Source organism: Liolophura sinensis, chromosome 6 (genome assembly GCF_032854445.1).
Source record: "Liolophura sinensis isolate JHLJ2023 chromosome 6, CUHK_Ljap_v2, whole genome shotgun sequence".
Taxonomy (NCBI): Eukaryota; Metazoa; Mollusca; class Polyplacophora; order Chitonida; family Chitonidae; genus Liolophura; species Liolophura sinensis.
Genome location: NC_088300.1, coordinates 59,847,426 through 59,872,200, shown reverse-complemented (window position 1 = coordinate 59,872,200; position 24,775 = coordinate 59,847,426). Strand labels below are relative to the sequence as shown.

The 24,775-nt window shown below is 38.7% G+C and overlaps 1 protein-coding gene across 1 annotated transcript; it reads right to left on the bottom strand.

Moving 5' to 3' along the window:
• Positions 1-13,188: 13,188 nt before the first annotated feature.
• On the bottom strand, positions 13,189-23,038 carry LOC135467719 (homeobox protein Nkx-2.2-like). The gene is made up of 2 exons (XM_064745540.1): positions 22,504-23,038; positions 13,189-15,602 (listed from the first exon to the last, which is right to left on the bottom strand). Exons 1-2 carry the CDS (start codon positions 22,937-22,939, stop codon positions 14,893-14,895), a joined length of 1,146 nt encoding a protein of 381 aa, XP_064601610.1. The 5' UTR covers positions 22,940-23,038; the 3' UTR covers positions 13,189-14,892.
• Positions 23,039-24,775: the final 1,737 nt, after the last annotated feature.

Sequence of the window (24,775 nt, the reverse complement as noted above, 5' to 3'; positions counted from 1 at the left end):
TTGATCATCCAGTTGGCTGCGCATGCTTTCGCATTAGTTAACTGAAGGATTTATTTCCGTGACCTGCGAGGATGCTTTATAATTAAACCTGAATAGGCGACATTTCGACTCGCGACATTTCGACACAAACTTCAAACGTCACTTTTCAATCCGCGATGATTCGGCACGCGACATTTCGGCACAAACTGCAAACGCGACATTTCGACATATATACCACATTTCAGCTCATACTGATTTGGTCATGATCATATACACATGAATATAAAATTAGACTATGAGTAACACATCAGTTTTTGAAATTAATAGCTGTGATGTGTGCTTCTTGCTAGATTCTTTTTTGTTCTGATCATTTAATATTAGTGTCAGTAAGCAGGAAATGGCGATTGCGTATACGCTGTATAAGCAATGCGTATCATAGCCTTTGTCAAAATGTAATCCTCTTTGTACTTCGAATAGGTTATAGGCAGTAATTTACAATCGACCCTAACTGAGCAAAAAAAACAGCGGTGCGCTTACAATAGAAAATTCATCAAAAATCATTACATTTCCTGAAGATATCCACCGGTATATAATGTTCGTCTTGATTTTAGTTTCCATGAAATGATATGTCCACCCAATTTACGAATTCATATAAATAATATTCACAATTATATGAATTCGTTAATTGTGTGGAGATCATTTCATGGAAACTAAAATCAAGACGAACATTATATAATATATATGCAAACGTATATAGTCAGGACTGAAAATGAATGTGTGCCATCCTTAAGCAGAGTGGTGAGATAAAAAGGGATCCATAAATTTTTTGTGCCACAATTAATTTTACCCAGAGTGGTAGAATATGTATTCATGAAACCTAACGTTTTACCAGAATGGATTAGACCCTGAGTGGTGGGCGTCATTATGTATCCATGAAAAAACAACGTTTTGCCAGAAGTGATTAAACCCAAAGTGGTGAGGTAACCATGTATCCATGAAACACAACATTTCGCCAGAATGGATTAGACCAGAGTGGTGAGGTAACTATGTATCCATAAAACACAACGTTTCGCCAGAATGGATTAGACCAGAGTGGTGAGGTAACTATGTATCCATAAAACACAACGTTTCGCCAGAATGGATTAGACCAGAGTGATGAGGTAACTATGTATCCATAAAACACAACGTTTCACCAGAATGGATTACACCCAGTGTGGTGGGATATGTATTCATAAAAGACAACGTTTGGGCCAGAATTTATTCGACCCAGAGTGGTGAGGTAACCATGTATCCATAAAATGTTTTGCCAGAATGCACTACACCCAGAGTTATGCAATAACTGTGTATCCATAAAACACAACGTTTTGTCTGAAAGGATTACACCCAGATTGGTGGGGGTAATTATGTATCCATAAAACACAACTTTTTTTTTTGTCTGAGTGAAATACACCCAGATTGGAGAGGGTTACTATGTATTCATTAAACACAGCGTTTCTCCAGAATGGATTACACCCAGATTAGACAGGGTGACTATGTATCCATAAATCACAACGTTTCGCCGGAATGGATTACACCCAGAGTAGTATGATAAGTAAAATATAAAACACAACTTTCTAGCTCAGTCTACGAATTATTAATTATCTGTGCCAAAATGTGTGCCAATGTTACATGCACTCAGAAATGTGGCATGCCAAAATGGCTTATGCCAAAATGTCGCGCCGGTGCACAGTCCTGTAACATGACTTAAGACAGGTACATGAGAGAGTGCACATAAAATAGAAATAGAACCCTTCTCACTACATGTACCTGACAATAATCTTCACGTACCTTTTGGTCTATCTTACAAAATGTCATCTCATCCAGAGAATCATAGTATATACTCGTGTTGTACGTTTTACACGTTTGGACATACGGGCGATTTTTACATTGTTAACGGTTGTAAAACACAAGTCTTCCAGATAATTGTGGTGCAACTTGCTTGACTATGAGTGGTTTTGTATTTTGACTACTCTCCAAAAAACAAATGTGTACCGTTTGGGATGTAAACAAGATGTGTATAATATGTACACAATTTGGTACATATTAAATAGGTAGTATACATAAAGATGATGTCTATGCAAGGTATACATTAAGGTTAATGTGCAAATTTGTTACAATTAATGTGTCCCCGTGGTACACACCTTGTGAATATTTTGTACTCAATTGCTGTTAGAGGGTATAAAGGCAATTTTACGCAAAATCAGTCGGAAAATCGGTCTCATTTTGTTGCTACATGTATATCGAACAAAAATCTTTTTTTGTTTGAGATTCACAATGTGCAAACATGAAAGAAGTGAGCCCTGTGATTATATCATCTGCAGTGAAGACAAAGGTCAAAATTTTGGTTTTCTTCAGTTGCTTTGCTCCAGACAAGTCTAGTTTTGAAGATAAATAACAAGTATGCAGAGAAAGACTGAGCGGGCTGCAGTGGGATGATACAACCAAGCTCAAACCTGTGGTCTTGTCAGTACCATCACGTCTTTAGTCACGCTCACTGTTGGTGAAGGCAACCGTTTCTTCCCCTGTTGTTGCACCCAGCAACCTCACTTCTCTTCACGACCTTGTGGTGTCCCGAGTCACCGAGTGCGAGTCCATCATTAATTAACGTATTAGTTAGACCACGGTGTACGACCCGTCATCAAAGGCGGATGGTATACCTATAAAGAATTATTTTCCGTGACATTTTTCTTGTCCGTTACAACGAAAGAGGACTTTCCGTGATACGCTTCGTTCCAGTTTCCGACAGGTCGAGGGATAACGTTACCCCGGGAGGTGGGGGCAGCATCGCCCACACGCCTGTCTGGTCAGACGCCCAGAGATCACCGGCCCACCTGGGACTACCAACCCTACCCCACAGAATGCATGCAAGCCTACATAACTGATGTATTCAAGATGTCGAAGAGCAGGAGACAAAAGATTAGGGTATTACTATATTGCACAAAAAATGTATATTATCGACATGAATTGCACGTGGTATATCTTGGTAAGACATTTTATCCATGACAACAGGCTGATATCAGTATAAAGTTTCTGTGTTCCAGAAAGATATTACTAATGAGGTCTCAGGTATAAATATTAGATCTCCAAGTGTAAGTAATTTTTCATCAAATCATGTACATTTGTCCAAACGTTTATTACAGGGTTATTATAAAATGTCTAAGCATCGAGACAGACATCCGTGCTGCATACCAGCCGCCAATATAGTTGTACCAGGTTAAAAATCACAAAAAAACAATCACAAAATTCCGAAGGCGACTTTGAACACAGACCACCAAAGAAGTTAGACATATATCAGTTACGAAATCATGCGATGAAAAGCAGTGAACAGTTGTCAATGATCATGAAAATACGCAAGAAGTCTTCTTGTGAAGTGAATTGAATTTTTATCCCAATCTTGAACCATGTTAGTATATAAGTTGTCGATGATCAAAGCATGTTAGCCGCACTTTGATTGCGACTTTTTCATCTAATTAGGTGACTGGCCTGTCATAATATGTTGGATTATAAAACCATAATTTAAATGTGACGGGTCAGATTTAATCAATTTTCAACTACGACACAGTCGTCGCTGCTCGCTGCTGTCATGCATTAATGAAACAAAATTAAACTTGAAATCAAGTTTAACAGCTTGTTTTAAAATCGGCTATGCTTGTGACAGCCATCTTAATGGTACAGGTGAATTAGTGAATGTTTTTTGTTGAACGTTCTTCTGGAAATTAGCCTTGCGATTATTCATGTGGAACGTCCATTTAGGTTGACGACTGGCATAGGACTATCTGTTTTGACTATTACATTAACATTTTATTGATGCAATCCAGAAAGCAATTTAACGGACCCAAAACTGAAATAAATATCTAGTTTATAAAGTAACTGTTATTGTACATGTAGTTTTCGTATTATTTTCTTCCGAATTCGCACCGCGTGTTGCATGTATTACGAAACAAATACACCTCATGCCTATATTGTTGTGTAAATGTGCAAATTCATTCTTCTTTTGTAATTTTTCTTTGCAATCAAATTTGTATTCATGAAATAATTCACAGAATAAGATTTGACATTTGAACTGGATATCGTACCTAGAATATGCATGACTGAAAACTGTTGACAGCTTCTCTCTTACAAGTTACCTACCGGCCCTGATAGCACTTCGGAAGCAGTATATCCGGGATCAATCCTGGGTCTAGTCACACCTAAGACTTTAAAAGAGGAATTTGTAACTTCCTCGCTTGGCGTTCAGGGACTGGTAGACCCTTATCAGTATAATGGCTCGGGCGGGGCAGCTTACTTGCCTTGGGTAAGTCATCTCAGTGAAGCAGCACTAGATAAAAAGAGCGGTGGAAATTCACCCTGCAATATTATTTTTTACATTCTCTTTGGAACTGTTGTTTTAGGTTGTTTGAAAACTGGTATTGCGATTATCGACTTGGAACATCTCTTCTGGATTACGAGTGGTTTGCGAATGTCGGTTTTAGCGGTTTGATTCATGTTATTGTTTATTAAATGTGATAATAAATAATCATTCTGAGTAATCCCAGACCAGTCACGTCCAATAAATTCAAGATTCAAGCTGTCAAGATTCTTGCGTTTTTTAAGACCTAATTCCTCTTCTAAAGCTATGGTGCTATAGAGGACGTGTGGATGTTGCTACTATTGAAGTATTTGTGTGAGTTAAAATAAAACCCTATAACTGCTTGAGGTAAACTGACAGGAGGCCGGATTTCACCGGCTATATGCGTCACCATTTGCCAAACATCACACTAACGTCGCTGTTTTGATTTTACTCTCCATGCTTTGGTCTTTGTACACCTGTAAAACCCAGAATTCTACAGGTTGTTTAAGTGGCTAGATCCCTTTATCAGGTTTTATTTTTAAATAACACAATATGTTGATTTATTTACTTGATTGCAGGTGTTTCATGCCGTACTCAAGAATATTTCACGTATGCGACATCGGCCAGCATTATGGTGGGAGGAAACCAGGCAGAGCTCGAAGGAAACCCAGGATCATCCACAGGCAACTGACAGATCTTGTCATGTACGACCCAAGAGAAGGGCAGCATGAGACGGGTGACGGCTATTAAACGGCCAATATTGATCACCACATTTTTAACTGATTTTTTAAGGTGTACAAATATACTTATTTTATACTCATTGGTACAAGTTAAGCTTTTCCATGAACTGTAGAAATAAAAGCCTAACTGATGCATGTTTACATAAAGCCAGATTTCACCGGTCACATGTGACCATTCTCCAGTTACATGTATCCACTCTTCACTGTCGCTGCTCCGGTTTTACTCTCCATACCGTATTGGTTTATATTCACAAATACTTCTGATTCTATACAGTGTGCCAAACATTACACTGCATGTATAGATGAATGCTGTTAATACAGATAGGCCTACACAAAGAAATACTGTCAGTTTGTAGCTTCTGCAAGGTGACAAAAAACTCAGCAAAATACCGAAAATCGCTCCGTAAAGAGTTGACATTTGCACCTGAGGTTGCACTTAACAATTTTTTGTATGTATATAGGATCAAGCCATATGGTTTATGTGATAGCCATATAAATTACTTCAAGCTACAAATACTTCTGAGTAATTCTTGAGTACGGCGTAAACACCAATCAAATCTAATCAAATCACCAAATTAATGGCAATTTCCTTTTATGATTTATCCCTGTCTAGATCAGGATTCCGTGTTACTTGCCTTAATGATCTATGCCGTCAAAGCGTACAAATAATACACACTGATAAAGATGCAAGCTGGTCAAACTATATCAATATATATATCGTTCTAGTTTTCACAAATTTGTTGTCTCTTTTTATTACGTGTAAAATCATTATGTCTGTTCGCATTGGCATATGGTTATAACAGTCGTTTGTCGCTTATAATATTTAGTATGAAGATTTATGTCCAAAATCCTCGAAGTGACACTAAAAGCCGATCTGACAATTATGACCGGGTCGACTCCACTCACCCCTTTCAACACTGCCATCCCACCATGAGCGGAGTTTATTAGGCCAACATTGGGATAGACTCTGTTCCTCCGTACGCAACCGAAATTGGAGCCGACTTGAAACGCTTCTCAGCGAATTGTAGGCTTCAGTTTAAATCTGGTAGCTCTCCCGTATGTAACCGCAGAATTTACTCAGCATAAGAGTTCTTACACAGAAACCTAGCGGTCTTGGATATAGAATCAGACCTGAGTAAATTCCCACTCTCCCGTGGTTACGTGGTGGTCGCGAACCTCCAGGGGTGACAGAATTTGACAGCGGAACCACCGGGGTGGCACTTTGATTCTGTTACATGATTTATCAGTATTTGTTCCTAGGGTAGAATTCGCGGTGTGTCACGCTGTTGCCCAGGTGTTGTTTTTCGCCGGCACACCCGCAGGATTGTTCGATTCTCACAATTTCATGGTTAAATCGTGGCTTTTTTTAAGTTTGCTGGAATTAAATATCCGTCATCCTCAGAATATTTTATTTAATGTGAGTTTTTTAATGAGCCTTTAGTCATCCATCTCAAGAGGGAGCTCAGTTTTAACATAGTAGCAATTACTGGAATTTAACATTACATGACAGCAGAATGTTATAGAGTATCCAAGGAAATGACGCGTACCTTTCTCTGAGTAACCAGAAGTCATCAACATTTTCTGGTTAACAGCCTTTTGACAAGGTTAAAGGGAAGGTCTCTACAAAATATATGGACATTTTCTCTGTTTACCCCCAAACTCTGTCCGGTTTCCTTTCACTATATAATGCTGTATGTCATCGTATTTCAGTTAAATACTACTAAGTACGGCGTAAAACACCAACGAAATAAATAAACATATGCGCCTAAATCATTTCCTTTGTGCCTTATTGCCATTTAACTTTCGCACATTCTAAATGCATTCCTCCATACATTCGTATTGTCACTCACACGAAACACCTTCATTCAATATCCTCTTAATTATTTGCCGTAAATAACGGTGTCCATTATGACGACATGGAAAAAGTGACTTGAAAAAAGTTGCGAAATACACATTTATTATACGTTTTGTGAAAGTGCGTCCAGTTATTTTATTTTAAGTCACATACCTCTGGTGAAAATGTCTGTATGTCTTACACACTAAGTGTTTCGGCTATAAACACATTTCTGTTACACATCCCGGTGTTTATTCATAAAGCCTATGTTTGGCAATTAAAGATCTTTTTATTTGATTGGTGATTTACGCCGTACTCAAGAATATTTCACTTACACGACGGAGGCCAGATGGGATGAAACCGGACAGAGCCCGGGGGAAAGCCACGGTCTTCCGCAGGTTGCTGTCGGACCTTCCCACACACGGCCGGAGAGGGAGCCATCATGAGCTGGACTTGAACTGACAGCGGCTGCATTAGTGAGCGGCTGCTGCATGGGTCATAGCGCCGTGCTAACGTGCTAACTCACTCGGCCACGGAGACCAGCGACAATTTAAGAGATGTATTTTTTATATTAAACATATGAAATGTTGACATATTAATTTGGTGGGTATTTGGTCGGCCCGTGATAGAAGCTGTTTGTGGTTCTGCTGAAGCTTTATGTCGGGTGATCACCGAGTACCCCATGTAGGGCAGTGGTTGAATGCGGGCAATCCTGATCCCGTGACCCACAAACCTTACCGCCGCTGTGTTTAAGTGAAAAACTCTTCAGCACGTCGTTAATTAGAACACAGCTCTAATAAATGTAGACATGTTAAACATGCCAAACGCACTGTATGGAGAAAACGTATAGACATTTGATTTAAAAGTATAGTGTTGCGATTTTATAGTATAATTGTACTGAAGAGCGTATAAATAGTTCTCTTTTTGAGCTTACCGAATTTTAAGACGATGCAGTCACTCTTAGATGAAGAGGGTAATTATATTTGTTTATTTACTTGTTTGTTTATTTATTTAACTACTTTATTTGCTTTAACCTACAAAATACCGACACTTCAATTATGTCACAACATCACAAACATGTGTTTTTTTCCAATCAAGCTGGAATAGAGCTCATAGACAACATATGGGTTTTAAGTGCTAAGTAGTATGAGGTATATAGGACTAAAGTCAAACATAGAGATTCACATAAAATTCCTGATTAGAGATATTTTCTCTGGAAATGGAGTTATACATGTAATAAACTAAATGTTCATAGTCAGAATGTGTAAGGCCTCTATTTTGTCCCAGAATTGTCATGGTTGTTTCTGTATTTCGCTTAAGAAGGGGAAGTGTGAGCATTAATGTTTATTACATCAACATGATGGTGTTATGAAGAGTTGAAATGAAAGTGTGACCGGGATACTGTTACTTATATTTTGTATTCTACCCGGGGAATTGTTCACGAACTATGACTATTTCCACAGACCATCGACAGTCTTCACTGCATCAATGACAGCTGAGGACTGCTTCCCTCTTGTACTTGCTAGTTTTATTCACTATTAAAATTTCTTACGTATTGCTTTAGGGACGTGTGTCTAAGGTTTTTGGGGAAATGGGTTTTGTGAATATCGGCCTAATTCAGGAATTATGCGAGTGACATACCAATGTCTGACGATGCATATATTCATAACTGCCTCTTTGCAAATGTTGTACCTTTGTGCAGATGGGCGTGATGTCATGTGTGTCAAGATTCATATATAGCCGGGCGGTTGTCGGGTTAGATGTACGCGTAAATAAGCATAAGCTCGATACTTAAAACACAAAACTGGGACAAGTGATTATGAACGCAACGCAAATGGGGGTTAAAGTTTGTAGGTGAACGTCTGAGTCAAACTTGACTCGAAACTATTACTGTCAGGCATGAGTGCACACAAAGGCTAACACGTACTTAATAAATGAAGGATTCAGCACACGTGGAGCTAGCAAGTGCACAAATCACTTTATGTTAGTGTATTCACCCCTTAATCCCGTATCTAACAATATGTTAACATTTTAAACATGTATTAACACCGAAGTACGATTATAGGGAAACAGGCTCTGAAGTTAAGCATATAATTTCCATATAGTTGCAATTTTCACAATACATGCGACCTACATCAATTAAATCTTTATAACTAAACAAGAAAAGAAACCAATTCATGAAAGGTTCAACCACTAAAATGTCTAAACTTTAGAAATGTATAAAGACATCGTCTTAATAGTCTGAAGTATTTAGGCGTTTAACGTGTGCATAGGATATATACACCGAACCTTGATAAGTAACGTTTGTGAAATATATCAGGACATTGGTATCACCAAAAATGCATTTCGCTAAATTAATCTATCGCAAATTAGATTCTTTTGAAAGCTATAGATCAGAGGGATAAATTGACGACTCTTGAAGCAGATAATTTCTGCCCAGATTAAGACCACGTATTGATAGTGTTTATGGTGGTAATGTAAATCGGAGCCCGAGAGAAGTCCACATATCTCTCTTTATCAGCAACGGCCCAAACTTGAACAGCAGTGTCAAAGGTTGTGTACGTTTCCTTTCCAATCCCTCTTGTATCAATTTTCGTTTCCTTTTTTTCTGCGGCTCATTAGTCGTTGGCACGTGAGGAGAGGAAATCAGTCACGTGTTACTCTGCCTGGCTAAAGGACGCAGAAGCTAGGGAGCGCCTGTTTCGGTGAAAACCTGTGTCCACATAGCTAATAACATTCTAACAATTTCAACCTCTAACTGTTACGGAGGAAGAAACAGTTTTAGGTATTAGTAATCAAATTTAAATGACACATTCCCAAAAACATCTCTGCATTCCCGTTTCATTGCGATAAATACAGCTTTTCAACAATTTTACTCATAACTTCGCTGAAAATCGGATCTAACTCTACTCGTTTAGCAGTTTAGCAGCACAAGAAATACAAATTTGAAGCATTTGATTGATTTGTTGCAACAGAACAATTTTAGGCATAATTTGGAAGGCGCCGTGCCCCGATTTATTTCACCGAAATAATCATGTAGAAGAGGTACATGCATGTGTACATGTATGCATATCGTCAACAATATTCGTGTATAAACAAAGTGGACACTTACGTATAATTCGTACATATCAACATGCTCACAGTTTCCACAATTTATAACGGCCCACTAAGACACTTAAAACTGCCGTCATCACCTCATAAATCAAAATGTATAGCTCTACGATTGTTTGTCAGATAAATTTGATATTCTTTTTTCCTTCTCGCAATATTCTAAGATCTTTCACTGATAGTGTGCTTGAAAATAAACAAAAGTGGGAGAAAAACAGGAAAAACTTTTGACTATCTGTTTCGATTTTTTTGACGCGGTGAACATTTCCGACTCGCCTGCAGCCGTCATCTGGTGGGCACGTGTTAAGGAAGTCCACATGTTTGCCTGGTTGTGACGGTATAACGCGCTAGGTGGCATTAAACATTTCTCTGATAACAGACCTCTTCTTTTCGTGCAGCTCTCATATATCTGTTATCATCAGTGGAGAAAACATAGCTGCATGCCATAAGGCATTATGGAAAATTCTTATATCTTCTTTATAGTGCTGGATACAGTACATATGCCGAGTAAATATATATGTCCACAAAAATATACGTACTCAATCATATATGTCGTAGCAGACGCTATAAAGTCTCATCCCATATATTGACACAACTCACGGTTCTGAAACATAACACTCCCATTTGAATTTGAACGTGCTCTAAATGGTAAACTTCATGATTATTTTTCTATTAACCGAAATGGATCTAAAAATTTTCCCAAGCCAACAAATCTGAGAATTCAAGTTTAAAAGGTGACAATTACTTGGCGGAGATGAAGGGTATATGGTTACGACTGCGTGGAGTGACAGCGAACTGTATGGTCGTACTGTGGTAGGTATAGCCAGGGTTAACCAGGAAATGCTGATGGGAAATATTGTGTGTAATGTCATAGTCATATGGAACTACGCGGGTGTGAAACGTTGGCAGTGATTAAAACATCATTTTGGCGAAACGTCTACAGAAAGTGGCTGGGCAAACCTAGACTTTGGCCTTTGCAGAGCCAGAGAGACGATCTAAAAACACACGGAAAGTACATGAAAAGCTGTGGGTTTAGCACGCCGTCTTATCTCCGGGCTTCACGGGGAATGACAGAGGTAGCAAAGAAATAATTTGCCTTGAAGATGGTTAAAATATCATGATGTGATCGGCAGGATACATGCAGTGATGTAGAGGGATGGTTCTAATCACGCATGTGCTAATACCCACCAGATGAGTGCAAACTGAGCTTTTTGATTTCAACCATCATAAAATGATAGCGTATCAAGGAAATTATTCTGACATTTTCATCGATAATATCCCAACACTGTGGGTATTTTGATATCGTTAAAATTCCGAGGAAAAACTTAGTCATTTTCAGACACCAAATCGGCAGGGTGTTCCTTGTGTCGCTGTTAGGTTAATGGCATGTCTACAACACAGACAGTGTTACGTCTTCAAGAGGAACGTGGGGAAATGCAGAGATACAATCTTTTGGCCGTCTGTTAATCATATCTCATGAGATTTTACAGGAGGATGAAGATGATGCATGCAAGGCACAATCTTTAAAGGAAGTCCTTTTTCAATCACACGAATAGAAAAATTCTGCCTTAGACTTTATAACTTCAAAGTATATATTTTTGGCTTTTTTTCTCTTTGGATCGTCTGCATGACAAAGGTATGGAAATTATAGATATCATAAGTTTTGATAGTGGAATAAATAATTTTTAATGTAGAAAATAAATTTGTCATAAATTCAGAAGATTCCGATAAAATCAGTGGTTACATATGATAATGCATATACAGTTAACTGCATAAAAATCCGAACAAAATTTGTCATAACATGCATGTTATTTATATTGACTTATTTACACCGGAACTTTCACGTAACACTCTGGTTTTCTCCACCGATAGACCTGACAGCTGTCATACAAGTGAAACATTTCTTGAGCACAGCGTTAAACAATTATCAAATAAATAAATAAATAAATAAATAAATAAATAAATAAATAAATAAATAAATAAATCAAACCGCTTGTCGCTCAAACGGGTTGTCATATTGGTATAATATAACAGCAGTTAGGAGGTTTAATGATACCAATTAAATAATTACGAATGTAATCGCTCAGAAACCCCTACTTTTTAGGGTAATGTTAAGCATGCACCAGGTAGAAGAGGAAATAGAAAATTTTCCTGTAAATTAATATGCTCTCTCTGCTAGTGGTGACACCTCAAGTGAAGCTTCTCCCCCCCGAAGATCGTGGGGAGTCAGGTCTGGCCTGTCTCACGATGATCATCTGGGCTGACTCTATCTAGACAAGATCCTAACCTACCCGTGCCTTCCTCACTCAAGTAGTGTTTTCCCTGTTGCGCAATTCTTGGAACTTCGCACCAGCAAGGAAAGGGCATCTAAACAGCTCCTGTGCTTCCACGCTTCACCGATGTTAGCTCGTGAATTTTAATTAATTGACCCTCATTAAAACTCTTGTAAGCTCGTGGCAAGGTTGCATGTGTGTTAACGGCTGTAGAGTTGTTTAGCACATTGTATCGTGTCCGCCGAACAAGGCTGATGACATACTGATGTACCACACTACGTTTCATTCAAAACGAAACATCCATTTTGAAAATAATAGGAAAATAATTTACGGCATACATGCATACAGGTACACTAGATGTTTGAAATCTGTTAAATTGCTTAACATGAAACTTTCATCAAATGTAAACTCGAATTTCCTTATTATGTGACTTTGGAAATTTAATATGTGAAATAAACTATTTTTTATTGAACTGACAATTTACGCATTTCTCAAGAAAGTATTTTAGGGTAAAAAACACAACCAGAAATAATTTGTATAGAACTGATAAATGATTACCAAGGAATAGTTTCAGACTAGCAAAAGGTTTGGCTAAATATAACTCATCTGACATTATAGTAGACTGGATAAAAATTTGACTGGGCTTTCCAATTCTAAATTTTAAATCCTGATAGTTTTTAATATTAGTTAAAATGAATAAATGAAATGACAAGTTTTCGCTTTGGAGTCGTATGAAGGTCAGTATTTTCGTTGATATCGATTTATGTACTTCTTAGAACTGATGGTAATCAAATGAATCAGGTTGTGTTTGTCAAGATTTCACATTTCCTCTTCCGATTTTCTGAGGTCAGGAACAGGGAATCTCGAGTGTGTAATTTATGCATTTCCAGGTAGTATGCTTCAGCAATGTTTATATGTATTTGTCCCCCACAGAGGAGCAAAGAAACCTGGGTACTTCAGTAATTAAGCTTTAGTACTTATAATTAGTGGTTATTATTATTTGTACTAGCATCCTGATTGTGTACTGATACCCGCCTCCAGTTAACATACCTCTAGTGTACACATCGTTACACAAGGTGTAAACTATTACTTCAAAAACAACACCGCCAACGGCTTTATCTCTGACCATTTCTAAGTATTTAATGGGATAATGGAAAAGCAAACCGATAGTGTTGGATACTTTGTAAACACTGTCACGTGGAGACAACCACGAAATGGACAGGGCGTCTAAAACTGTTGTCAGGATAGATCCAGGCATTCCGTGAGTGTTTATTAACTTTATCGTGGATGTACCGATGCTGTTGGTTGGGACCTGCTGTGAGGAGGATTATGTCTGCTGCCCCGGCGAGAGGCCTCTGTCCAGGGAAAGTAGTCTAAGAAAGCATCGTAAATTGGTCGGAGTAAAATGTTATTCTCTTTACAGGCGTCATAAGATCGAGACATATCAAAACATTCTATTGATAACTTCTCCGAAATAGGGCAAATATTATTCTAATTCAAACCAGGTAAACTGACATCAGTCACCACCTAGTTATTACAGATAATAAGCAAGTAAAATATGGGAAATGCTTGACAAACAAAAACGTTTCATGCGTTAGCAAGCACCCTCCGACAGTAGGAAGAGGAGGTGTATCTTGCAAGAAAAGGCCTGAAGGGTTCAAGACCGTATATGGACATCTCATACGGAGAAGTTCCTTATTTCAACTAGTGCTCTAAAGATGGAAGGCCAGTGTATATACTTTCTTCCGGACATCCGTAAAGAAAATGCCCATAAGACGTAGGCATAACGGGCAATTCCGTGCAAACGTTCCGTTTGCCAGCACACAACATGCTGCAGACCTTGCTACGTACTAAAAATTTATAAATCAAATTAATCGAACAACCAATTTTTCTCAGTGTCATGTGTAAAAAATCTCTAAATATATTTATTTAAGACAAAATATCAATTTAACATTGAAGCAATGTCCTAAAACAGTATTGGATGTATTATATAAATAACTTATGTCATGAACATCTGCACAAACTGAATTGCAATGTCATTTTCATCGTGAGATATACGGTGATGGTGTGCACTTACATAGTCTGTCTTCATTCACACGGGGCACAGCTGTACACTGACAAATTGCAGAATTTTCTTCTTAATTTAACAGATTCTGACAAATAAAATTCCTGGTTTCTAAATATACCATTTCATTTCGGAAAAGAATTTGGCACAAACCCTAGAGTTCCAGGATGTCCCGCTATCTATCCCCGATCAGGGTGGGGACTTGGTGGGGCACGGTCCTGTACGTGCGAAGGGGGAGAGGTGAGGCTACCAGCTTTTCACCACCATCTCGTCCCGTTCCCTCAAACTGCCTTCAGAAAGCAGATACTCAGGAAAACCGTTTACCGCTGTAATTTTTCGTCGTCATTACCAGGCCGACCCCTATCTGAAGGTCTCTTTGCGTTGCTTTCAAATTAAGCAGAAATTTCGGCTTTGATAAGCTGAAGACCACCCGAGAACAAGGAGCATATGGGGCCTAAGCAGCCTGTGTGCACAGGCCTACACTGTCTTTTGACCACAGTTCTTTGGCCCTCTGAATCCCTTCATTACCAGGCTCTTATGCCTTGGTGAATTTGCTGCTGTACGTTATAGCCCGTTGACTGTTGCATTGGAGCCATGTTCATTGTGTTCATATTGTTGTAAGAAGGGCTAGAGTAAGCGAATGGGTTGACATTATAAGGAGCGGAATACTGAGGGGTGACATTCTGTCCCATACACGGTTTTCCGTCTCTCACTAGAACCGGCACGGCCACCCGTCGGGGAGGCTGCATCGTTGACAGTTCCAAGGATTTGTCCTGTCTCTGTCGCTTACACTTATACCTCCGATTCTGGAACCAAATTTTGACCTGAGTTGAGGTCAGTTTTAGAATCTGTGCGAGTTGTTCTCTTTCTGGAGCGGAAAGGTAGCGCTGCTGCTTAAAACGCCGCTCCAGTTCATACACCTGAGCTTGTGAGAAGAGAACCCTGGGTTTCCTCCTCTGGCGATGTTTCATCAGCTGACAGTCACCACCACTAGACGAATTAGACCGAGAGACCGAATTGTCAGACGAGCTGTTGTTGTTGTTGTTAGAACTAGTTTTGGCGTTGCTACTTCCACTCGTATTACTGTTGTTGTTGCTATTGCCGCCGGTGACGGCTGAGGAGGTGTTTTTGCTGCCTGTTGATGGAAGAGCGTGCTGAAGTGCGCCTTGTCTCTCTGTTGACGTCTGTAGACAGGAAGCAGGGCTGGTAGTCTGCTGTAAACACGTGGACTTCACTGAAAAAGAAAATTACACATAAATACAGGACAAAATAAACAGATTATCAAGTCACGCGACGATAAGCTTCCCAAGCAAGTCACAATTTTCCATTTTCATGTTAACTATATACATAACAATTCACTGAAGCAGGTGACTCTTTTGCCCTGTGTAAATTTTATGGTACAAAATGATTCTCCAGCTCGTCTATATACAATAATTATTATGGTATATCTGCGGTAATATTTTTGGTATATGATGTATTTCTATATGCAAAAGTACACTTTGTATTATTTACAGCTAAAATCAATCCACGTTAATATTTTACCCCAAGAAATGGCAGAACCTAAGCTACATGTATTGTAGGATAGTCCTTTTCGAATTTTTAGTGTAATATTATAAGTGTTCCTTATTATAAAAATGCTGTCTCGTCATTTACAGCTTTCGGCACAATCAGTGTTAATTTATCCCGTATGTAGAGTCATTATTTCAGTAAGTCCTCCACCAGCGCGACAACTTAGTCTGTATTCCATTGATATTACATCATTCTTTGCATAGTCCATTGCTTTCAACATCACTTTTATGATGACTTAATCAACAAAGTATTGACTTACACCATTTGATTAATGTCCACAAAAAGCGCTGAAAATTTCCTTTGAATGAAAATACAAGACAATCAAGATGGATATCTCTTTTAATTAAATAAATCTTTTGACTAAATGGGGGTTTCGGATTCCATGCAGAAAGAAACACTATGTGGACTAACACTGGTCAACCTAAAATAAAGCCTGAAACATTTTTAAAAACTGAACTGGGAAATAGCTGCAGAAATGTGTATGACGGTTCTGATATATGGCGCCTTTACTGACACAAGTAATGCTCTTTCTTAGTACATGTGATATTAATTTGCGTCACGCTAACATTTGGTCTAATTTCATGGAAGTCACACAGACTCAACTCTGTTATGTATGGCACGGAATGAAAACAGCGACTTGCCTTTTTTATGCTTGTTCATTTTCTAATCTCTCTAAAGTTTATATTCCGTAACACCCTGCAAGGTCTCTGATCTTTTGACCCATCTTGTTTTCTGAATTACTTTTTTGCACCGTAAGCGTTTAGGGATTAAGAGTTCTTTCGTCTTGGTATACATACATGCTGCATGGCCGAGCATGAAGGAATGGTATTTCCCTTTAATTATAGAAAATGTAGCAGGCGTGTCTGGCGAGGCTTTAGTTTGGCATACACGTTTACTCACTTACCTCTGCCTGCCTGCCATCCGCCTCAGACGTGTAACTCTGTTTAATGAGGGAGGCGAAATGTTTCATTGTAGCCCCAATGTTCATGCATATGCCTTCCTCAAGTGTCAGATTGTTCTACCCAAGAAAGTCCCACCCAAAACATCTTTGGTAACACGGCAGCGTAAATAAGTTACCCCTCAAATCTGGTTTATGTAAACCGCTTAATCATTCATGTATACAGGACCCAACCTTTAGAACAATATAGAGCTCTGTGAGCTAATGATTCAGTCAGTGTTCCTTATTACTGTCATAAAGACCTTTTAATTGACACGTACTAGTCCTGTAGAGTCGTTCTCAAACGCGTAATCATTTACAGCACTGTTTCCCAGTTGCCTATGTTTTCGTGTGCTACATATACTTTCCATGCATATATACCTATATTATTCGTCTTTCAATCCGAATGTTTGCTTTACAATCATATAATTTTGTATCTGAAGAAAACTTTCCTTGAAAATTAAAGGATTACTGATTTTACCTCAATAAACTTCAATACATAACCTTCAATCAAGACGTTACAGCACACGTTTTGTCATTTATCGAGTATTTTTTTACGTTCAAAAATAGAGCAAAACAAACATATACTTCAATACACAACCTTCAATCAAGATGTTACAACACACGTTTTATCACTTATCGAGCATTTTTTACGTTCAGAAATAGAGCAAAACAAATATATTAAAATTTCAATCCAATTCTCCGCAGAGAAGAAATTCATATCTGCCGTTTCAGACAATGCATTCTTTTTCTCAGTACTCGTTATATCAGTTTTCATTATATAACAGTATGCTTTATGTCGTTTTTTTTTTTGGCCAGTACTCTCTAAAAAGCGGTTGTGTACAAATTTGCACATCCACAATGGCACATGTATCAGATATATACACAACTCACTGTGGATGTGTTACATGAATGACACAATTTGTGTACTGCTGGTACAAAAAATTATTATTATGTGCAATTTTGCCACAACAATGTGTACCACCAGTACACAGTAGTTTTTAAACACTATAAATAACGAATATTCAATATTAGCAGAATATGACTATTACAAAATTCAGAAACTACACTAAAACCCATTTAATGTGATAATAAATTTCGTTACGTCCACTAAGTGTGATTGTCAGTAACAGTAACGCAAACTTGCGGTGCACGTTTGAGAGCCAGACACGTAATTGGGATTCCTGGAGAGAAGATCAGAGAAAACGCATGGGGTTGTCAACCTCATTTGTTGTTGTGTCAAACTGTATGTAAAAAGCACACGCACTTATTTCCGGTAGCATTAGTAAACTGTAGCATTTAGCACCAAAAGCATATTTAAGCTTCGAAAATAAGCAGTTAGTAGACCCGTATTGCATATAATGTTTATATCTGTCGATCTCTCTTTCACCCTGAACATAAAGTAATTATTTTCCACTCTTCTCACTCGTGTCTTCAGAGAGTACATTATTTGCAAGAATTTGTAATTATGTTTGATTGTAAACAAGTAATATTAACATAATCTGGCAAATGGCATTAACTGAATCTAGGTGCAGTCTGCAGGGCGTATTTAAAAACCAATTAATTAGAATTTGTTACAATGTACAGAAGGAAAAAAAAACATTTTTTTGCCAACTGAAGTACTTTTTGACGAAAATCATGATTTGTTGTATTAATTTATGATTTTTTTAAATTTAAAATCAACATCATCGTTGTCTTACACGCATTAGTCATTATGAATTTAACTAAATTAAGGCCTTTTTTGACTGTTACATGTATACTATACATATACTTTTTTACATTATTTGGCAGATATTATTAAAAAGCGTTTTTTTCAGCTTATATGCAATATGTAATATGAAAATAAAAAAGAAAAATAGACCGATATAGGGGTATGTTGGGAATCAAACATTTTTTTTAACAGAAAAATATTTATTTCCAAGGAACTATTTAAAAAAATGGAATTACGCGAACAGATTGGCCTGTATATATATATATATATATATATATATATATATATATATATATACAGGCCAATCTGTTCGCGTAGTTCCATGGAAAAACATTACTCATTGCAAGATGTCCAAAACTCACAGAAATATAAAATGTGTACGAACAAATTCTTTTGAAGTTAATTATATGAATCACATATACATACAAGTTTTAAAAAGTCTGAATGTATCCAAAATGTAAACCGAATTAATAAAACATCCTTGTGACCGTAAAATATGCATATATTTGCAATGTAGTGCCAACATTTACATTGATATGTCGCTGTAAAGTATAAGGGTGCATTAGTTCCACTCCTTTATTTTATAAATATGTATCATATTCCTATCATATTTATATAATGTATGCGTAATTAAAAACCTGTAAAGGTGTACGCATTAATGAATGGTTATACACCTACGTACGGTGTTTTCATCACGCCCTGACTTTTTATGTACCGGTATCTTAAACTTTTAAAAGTATAAAAAAAAAGCCACTAATACATTCATATGTTTCTATTAATGAAAATTATATTTGTACTTTACACACAGAATAATTTCGTGGATACCAAAGCTTTTTCTTCGATTGTGTTCATGAAAACCATGCAAAGGTATACATGTCTTCAGGTATCTGCCAGTTATTCCTATAGTTGTGGAGAGAAAAAAAAGAATGATGACCACTGCAAAGAGACTCGAATGGTCAAAGAGCAGTTTTTTGTTTTGAATCAACGCCGACCGACATAGAAACCAGACTGGAGGAAACACATCAGATTAGTCAAAAATTGTCTACAGATAAAAGGCAGTGACAGAGTATTCAATAACGCCAGTGTCACTTAAAACGCCAAATTTTTTCATGGCGAAACAGATCTTATTTATCAGAGCAATGAGTGTGTATGAAAGACAGACATTCATATAGGCGATATGCTTAATATATCACACCCACGACATCACCAATGTACAGCATGGTACAATAACACCTTTGTTAGAGCTGCCAAATTCAAAGACGCCGACAGCAAGAAACATAAAATGGTCAACAATGGGACTGAGGGATTTTAAAAGCGAGCCCGTTCATAAGAGTAAAACCAGTCTGTAGACGGATCACGAGTCCTTGCCCTTGTATTGTGCCCCGTCTTCTGATAACCCTTTTTACAGAGATCTATCATCTTAATCAAACGCGGAAATCTATATTCCTCTCTTGTTTTCTGTACAGGTGGCGTTCACGGGCAAACTAGCTCAGTAAACCTCTCCTCAACTGTTTTGTTTATTCTGACTGTAATCGCCTTAAGGCCGATCTGGTAAAGACAGCGGTCTGAGAGCTTTATCTGGTGTCGCGCGTCTAGACGTTGGCCGTCATTTCTGCCGCGAACGTGTAGACTGTCCACGGCCAAACAATTGACAGACGGCCTTATGGTAATGATAAAGGCATCACATATACATCTGAGACACTGCACACGGACACCAGCTAAGGCTTGCCTATCTCAACAAAAACACAGCTTCTATTTTCTGTCAGCCATAAGAGAATGTTTTACATTCGGCACACATATTTGAATAGTTTCATTGATTTAGCAGTCACGAGGCTCTTTTCCGAGCTTTTCTATATTGTGAAGTTTGTTCATTAGGAAAAAATGATCTTAAGTATTAAAAACAATAATGTGAAATTGATTTCGAAATTAGTATATTCCTTCTCGGCCTACATATTTTTCGTTTGCAAAGGGTCCATTTCAAAATATCCTTACAGTGTGCATGCTGCATGCCCAGTTACATGAACATGTTTACGCCCACTGAAACATTGCGGTAATCCCTGGACAGAGCAGCCGTGCAGATGTTTATGAAGATAACCTAGATATCATTACAAATCGGACGTGGGCTTTCCTTCCGTTTTAGCTCAGACAGGACAGAACAAAACACCCTGGCATCCTTTCGATTTCTCGCATTCATCCGGTCCCTGCATCACGCCGTCACGATGAAGTGAACTCTCAAGTCCCATGTTTCAATCCTACTAGCATGCTTCTAGCCGAGCCCCACTGTTTCCTGTCCGGTCAGCTCATGTTGCTGTGACCACATTTCAGACATTCTACACTAATTAGCTGCTCGTGATAAACAAAATTCACCAGTTTGTTTCAAATTTACCAAATTTTTGCCAGTCAGCGAGCACATGCCTTTATGCATCAGCTGAAGAGCATCAGCTATATTGCGAAGAAGTTAACCCAACACGCATATCTCCCGGGGACATGAGCAACCCTGTCACTGTCTGTACCAGCATGTGGTTTGGTGCACTGTATCATTCGACCACATGGGATTTAACGGTTCTTTCATTCCCTGCAAAACGGCATCTTCTATCAGCCGAACGTATCTGAATGCCACTGTACATTAGTTATAAATTTAGCTGCTTTTTAAACATGGTAAACCTTGGAAGATTTCATCCGGTGTCAAAGAAGCTATGGGCTAATTTCTAACAACACAATTTACCAGCAACAGCGCTTGAGTTTTCTGAACACAGTCTATAAGATAGCATCAAAAGCAATAGTAGACAGACACTATAGGATGCATGTTCAAGGAAAACGCAGAGAATTTTACAACAAATAAATCTATAAGAAAATCAATTCGACTGAAGATTGCTTCATATTAACGCATCAAAAGACAAGCGTGGAAGTTTATATTACCTAATGATGAGATCTATCCTTGTCTTCTGATGGAAAATAAAGCAAAAACGTAAGAAATAGACAAGAGAATTGAGAAATATATACGGAAAGTTTTGTAGAATAATGCGCATACACCGATAACAGATACATTGAGACAGAAGCTGGGATTCTATGCGAAGTCTTTGACGTCATTATCGATTGTTTTTCCAGCGTGGACCTAATGTAGCGGACTTTTGAGTCTTTCATATGTACTTTGTTCTACATGCATGTCACAGCAACGCAACTACTTATCATTTTCATCAAGAAGAAAAAAAGAAAAGAACTATTCATCGTAGTATGACGAATGTTACTCTTATGTCAATTTCTCGTCAACCGCCTTCAGGAAGCCATATATATCTAGTCATGAAACTTTGGCTCTCCGTACATTAAAGTTAGATTCCGTATCTTTGATATAACAAAATATGTCACGGAAAGATGATTGTATGAACTGCTTACCTGCATGATATCGGCTATACATGTATCTACTTTTCAGCTTAGCTTTTTGTAACTCCACAAGCTGGTATTGCCGGAGCTTACGTGCACCGCCAAGGCGAGATGAACCTAAATCCTTATTACTTTAAGCGCATACATAACACATTTCTATGACTTTTCATACTGACTTAAGTGAGCACGACAATGAGCACTGGCACACAAACCAGGCAGTTTTATACAACAGGGCATTAAAAGGTTGTAAAGGGGATATAACACGTGAAAACTGAAGAGGTCTGAAGTGACAAGAGTAGGCCCGAATGCTAAGGGATAACCCACAATCGGTATTGATCTATAACATCACTTATGTATACTTGCCACGCACTTACGGAAGAGAAGTGGCATTTGACTCATCACGGCCTTTAATCAAGCTGGTCTCATCTGAGAGTCGATGTAAAGTGTAGATGGGATAGTACTTATGTGTGCATTCCGTTAAGTACGAGTGCTTGGCGCAGGGCGAACGGCTCTTGAGGCCCTTTCAGAATCACTTACTTTTTTCAATGGAGTCTTCCTCCTGGTTGCTGGTGTCCTCCAGAGAGTTGATCGGGGCACCGGCCGAGGTGGGTGTTAGCACATGACCGCTGAAGTCGTACTCCTTCACGGAAGCACCCAGGCCAGCCAAAGGGGGGCTATACGACAGGTTGGTGTAGATTGGCGACTGCGATTGCAGAGCCTGGTGATGTTGTTGTTGTTGCTGCAAGGGTGGGGTGCCTCCCCCGTACAGACAGGAAGGGTTGTGTGGCATGGGCTGCACGCTGAAAGCCTGCTGCATGTCCGGTGTCAGAAATCGTGAAGTGTCCATATTGAAATTCCCAGAGGGAGCGAAATTCATGTTTGTATGGTAGTCAAGTCCACAGGGAGCTTCGGACCAGTTTAAAATGTCTTTCACTGAAAACGGAGTGGAGAAAGCAGCATGGGTTGCGTACATGTTTCCACCCTAGAAACCACTTAATAGTACTACAGTAAGTCACTCTTGTGTAATTGCGAACTCAACAGGCGCTAAGCGACACCAGGTACTGGGATGCAGGATTTTTAAACTCGAGTATACGGTGTTTAGTGATCGCGGTAATTAGAAGGTTGACGTATCTTTACAATCGCTATTTCATATGCAGCTCTGGCGGAGAACCAATGGAAAGTCTCGCTCATCTGTGTGCGGTCCCCCATCGCGCAGTCGGCATCCGCTTCAGCAAGCAAGTCCCTCCTACTTTACTACGACATGTAAGCCTATAGTGAACACCGAGTTGAAACTTGAGCCGAAAGGATAGCTAGTCCTGCCCTAATATTAATACCAGTGGAGACCGTGATCATTGTTAACATGCCCTGGTCATTTCACAAATTGTTGATTTTATCTTGCAATATGCATTCAAGTACATTTTTCTACTTTCATTGTTTCTCCTATGGAGAGAAAATTAAACGCGTCGAGTGGGTATCCTAGATCATAAGTGGAAAAGTTGTAGTATATGTGTGGACGAAAGGAAGCCACTTCAGGCCTTTCACTACTGAAGTTGATAGTACTTAATAGAATGTTGAACAAGTGAAAAAATCTGTTCAAAGATTATCACCATTGCGTTGAACAATAACGCTCGAGCAAGTACTCTTGGATCTGACTGAGAGCAGTACCAGTTTGTTTAAATACTTCGGACTCACTTTTCGATGAAAGTTTGTTTTAACCTAGCAAGCTGCTTTTCCTTCTACTTCGTTACACGCTTGCTGGGCCACTTGCTAGAAGCCCTCTCTCTGTAGTCGTCCTTTAGACCTACAGAGACGTGGATAGGTTACAACTCGTACCAAACATTTAGGGGATCGCCGATGTCAGCTTTTCGATAAAGCCTGCGAGACGCCTGACTGTATAATGCCTGCGCGGCAGACACTCACGATTTACCTCACGCATTTCGTGTCGTGGTTATTCTCAATCCCTGGAGAATCCAAGCCATTTCCCGCAGAGTTTGCCAGCAAACTGTCTGAAGTTTTGTTTCTAGCTCTTCTTGGCAGTCTCTATAACAAATAGAACTGCACTTCCTGTCATCCTAAATGTAGTTTTGTTGGGAGCTCGAGACGTGAGGACGCCACGGGCGGGAGTTGGTTGATGCAAGTCTCGGCCCCAGGGCTGGGCTCTGTGTACGGCGGGCTCACTACCACCGATCACCAGTCAGCTGTTACACTCAGTTTATAATCGCACCGGAATAAAACACGTAAATAAATTACTTAGAGAAAATTAATATTATTCCATCCTCGACTGTCTAGCGATTTTCCGGGTTGGTTTTCTGACTTGACGCTAATAGTTTCACCGACTGGGTTCCTAACAAATCCACGTCGGTTAAATTGTCATCCTGCCTCTGAGGATTGACGGAAAACCTGACATCTTTTCAATGAAGGATTAAAAAAATTTCTACAGTTACGTCGTGTCTAGTCATTTCTTTCTTTTAAAAAGCCAGATCTGACACATGGGTCATAAGCTGTCTCAGGCATTCGCTTTACTGGTAGTATTATACATGACCTTAGAACTGAATTTAAATATTTTCAATTTTGTCCATGCTAGTTTCAGACAATTCATGCGTTCAAATCAATTGCCTTATAAGGTAAGTCATATTAGACATTTCAATACTAAACACATAATTGAATTTCAGGGGTAGTGTTCGTGAAGTAAAGTTGCATTTCAACAAACAGTAAGACAATTAACTATAGCGTATGGCCCTATGGTATATTTCACCCTATGTCTTGGAAAACTGTCGTGGTAGTGTTATCTGTGAAGCAAGTATAAAAC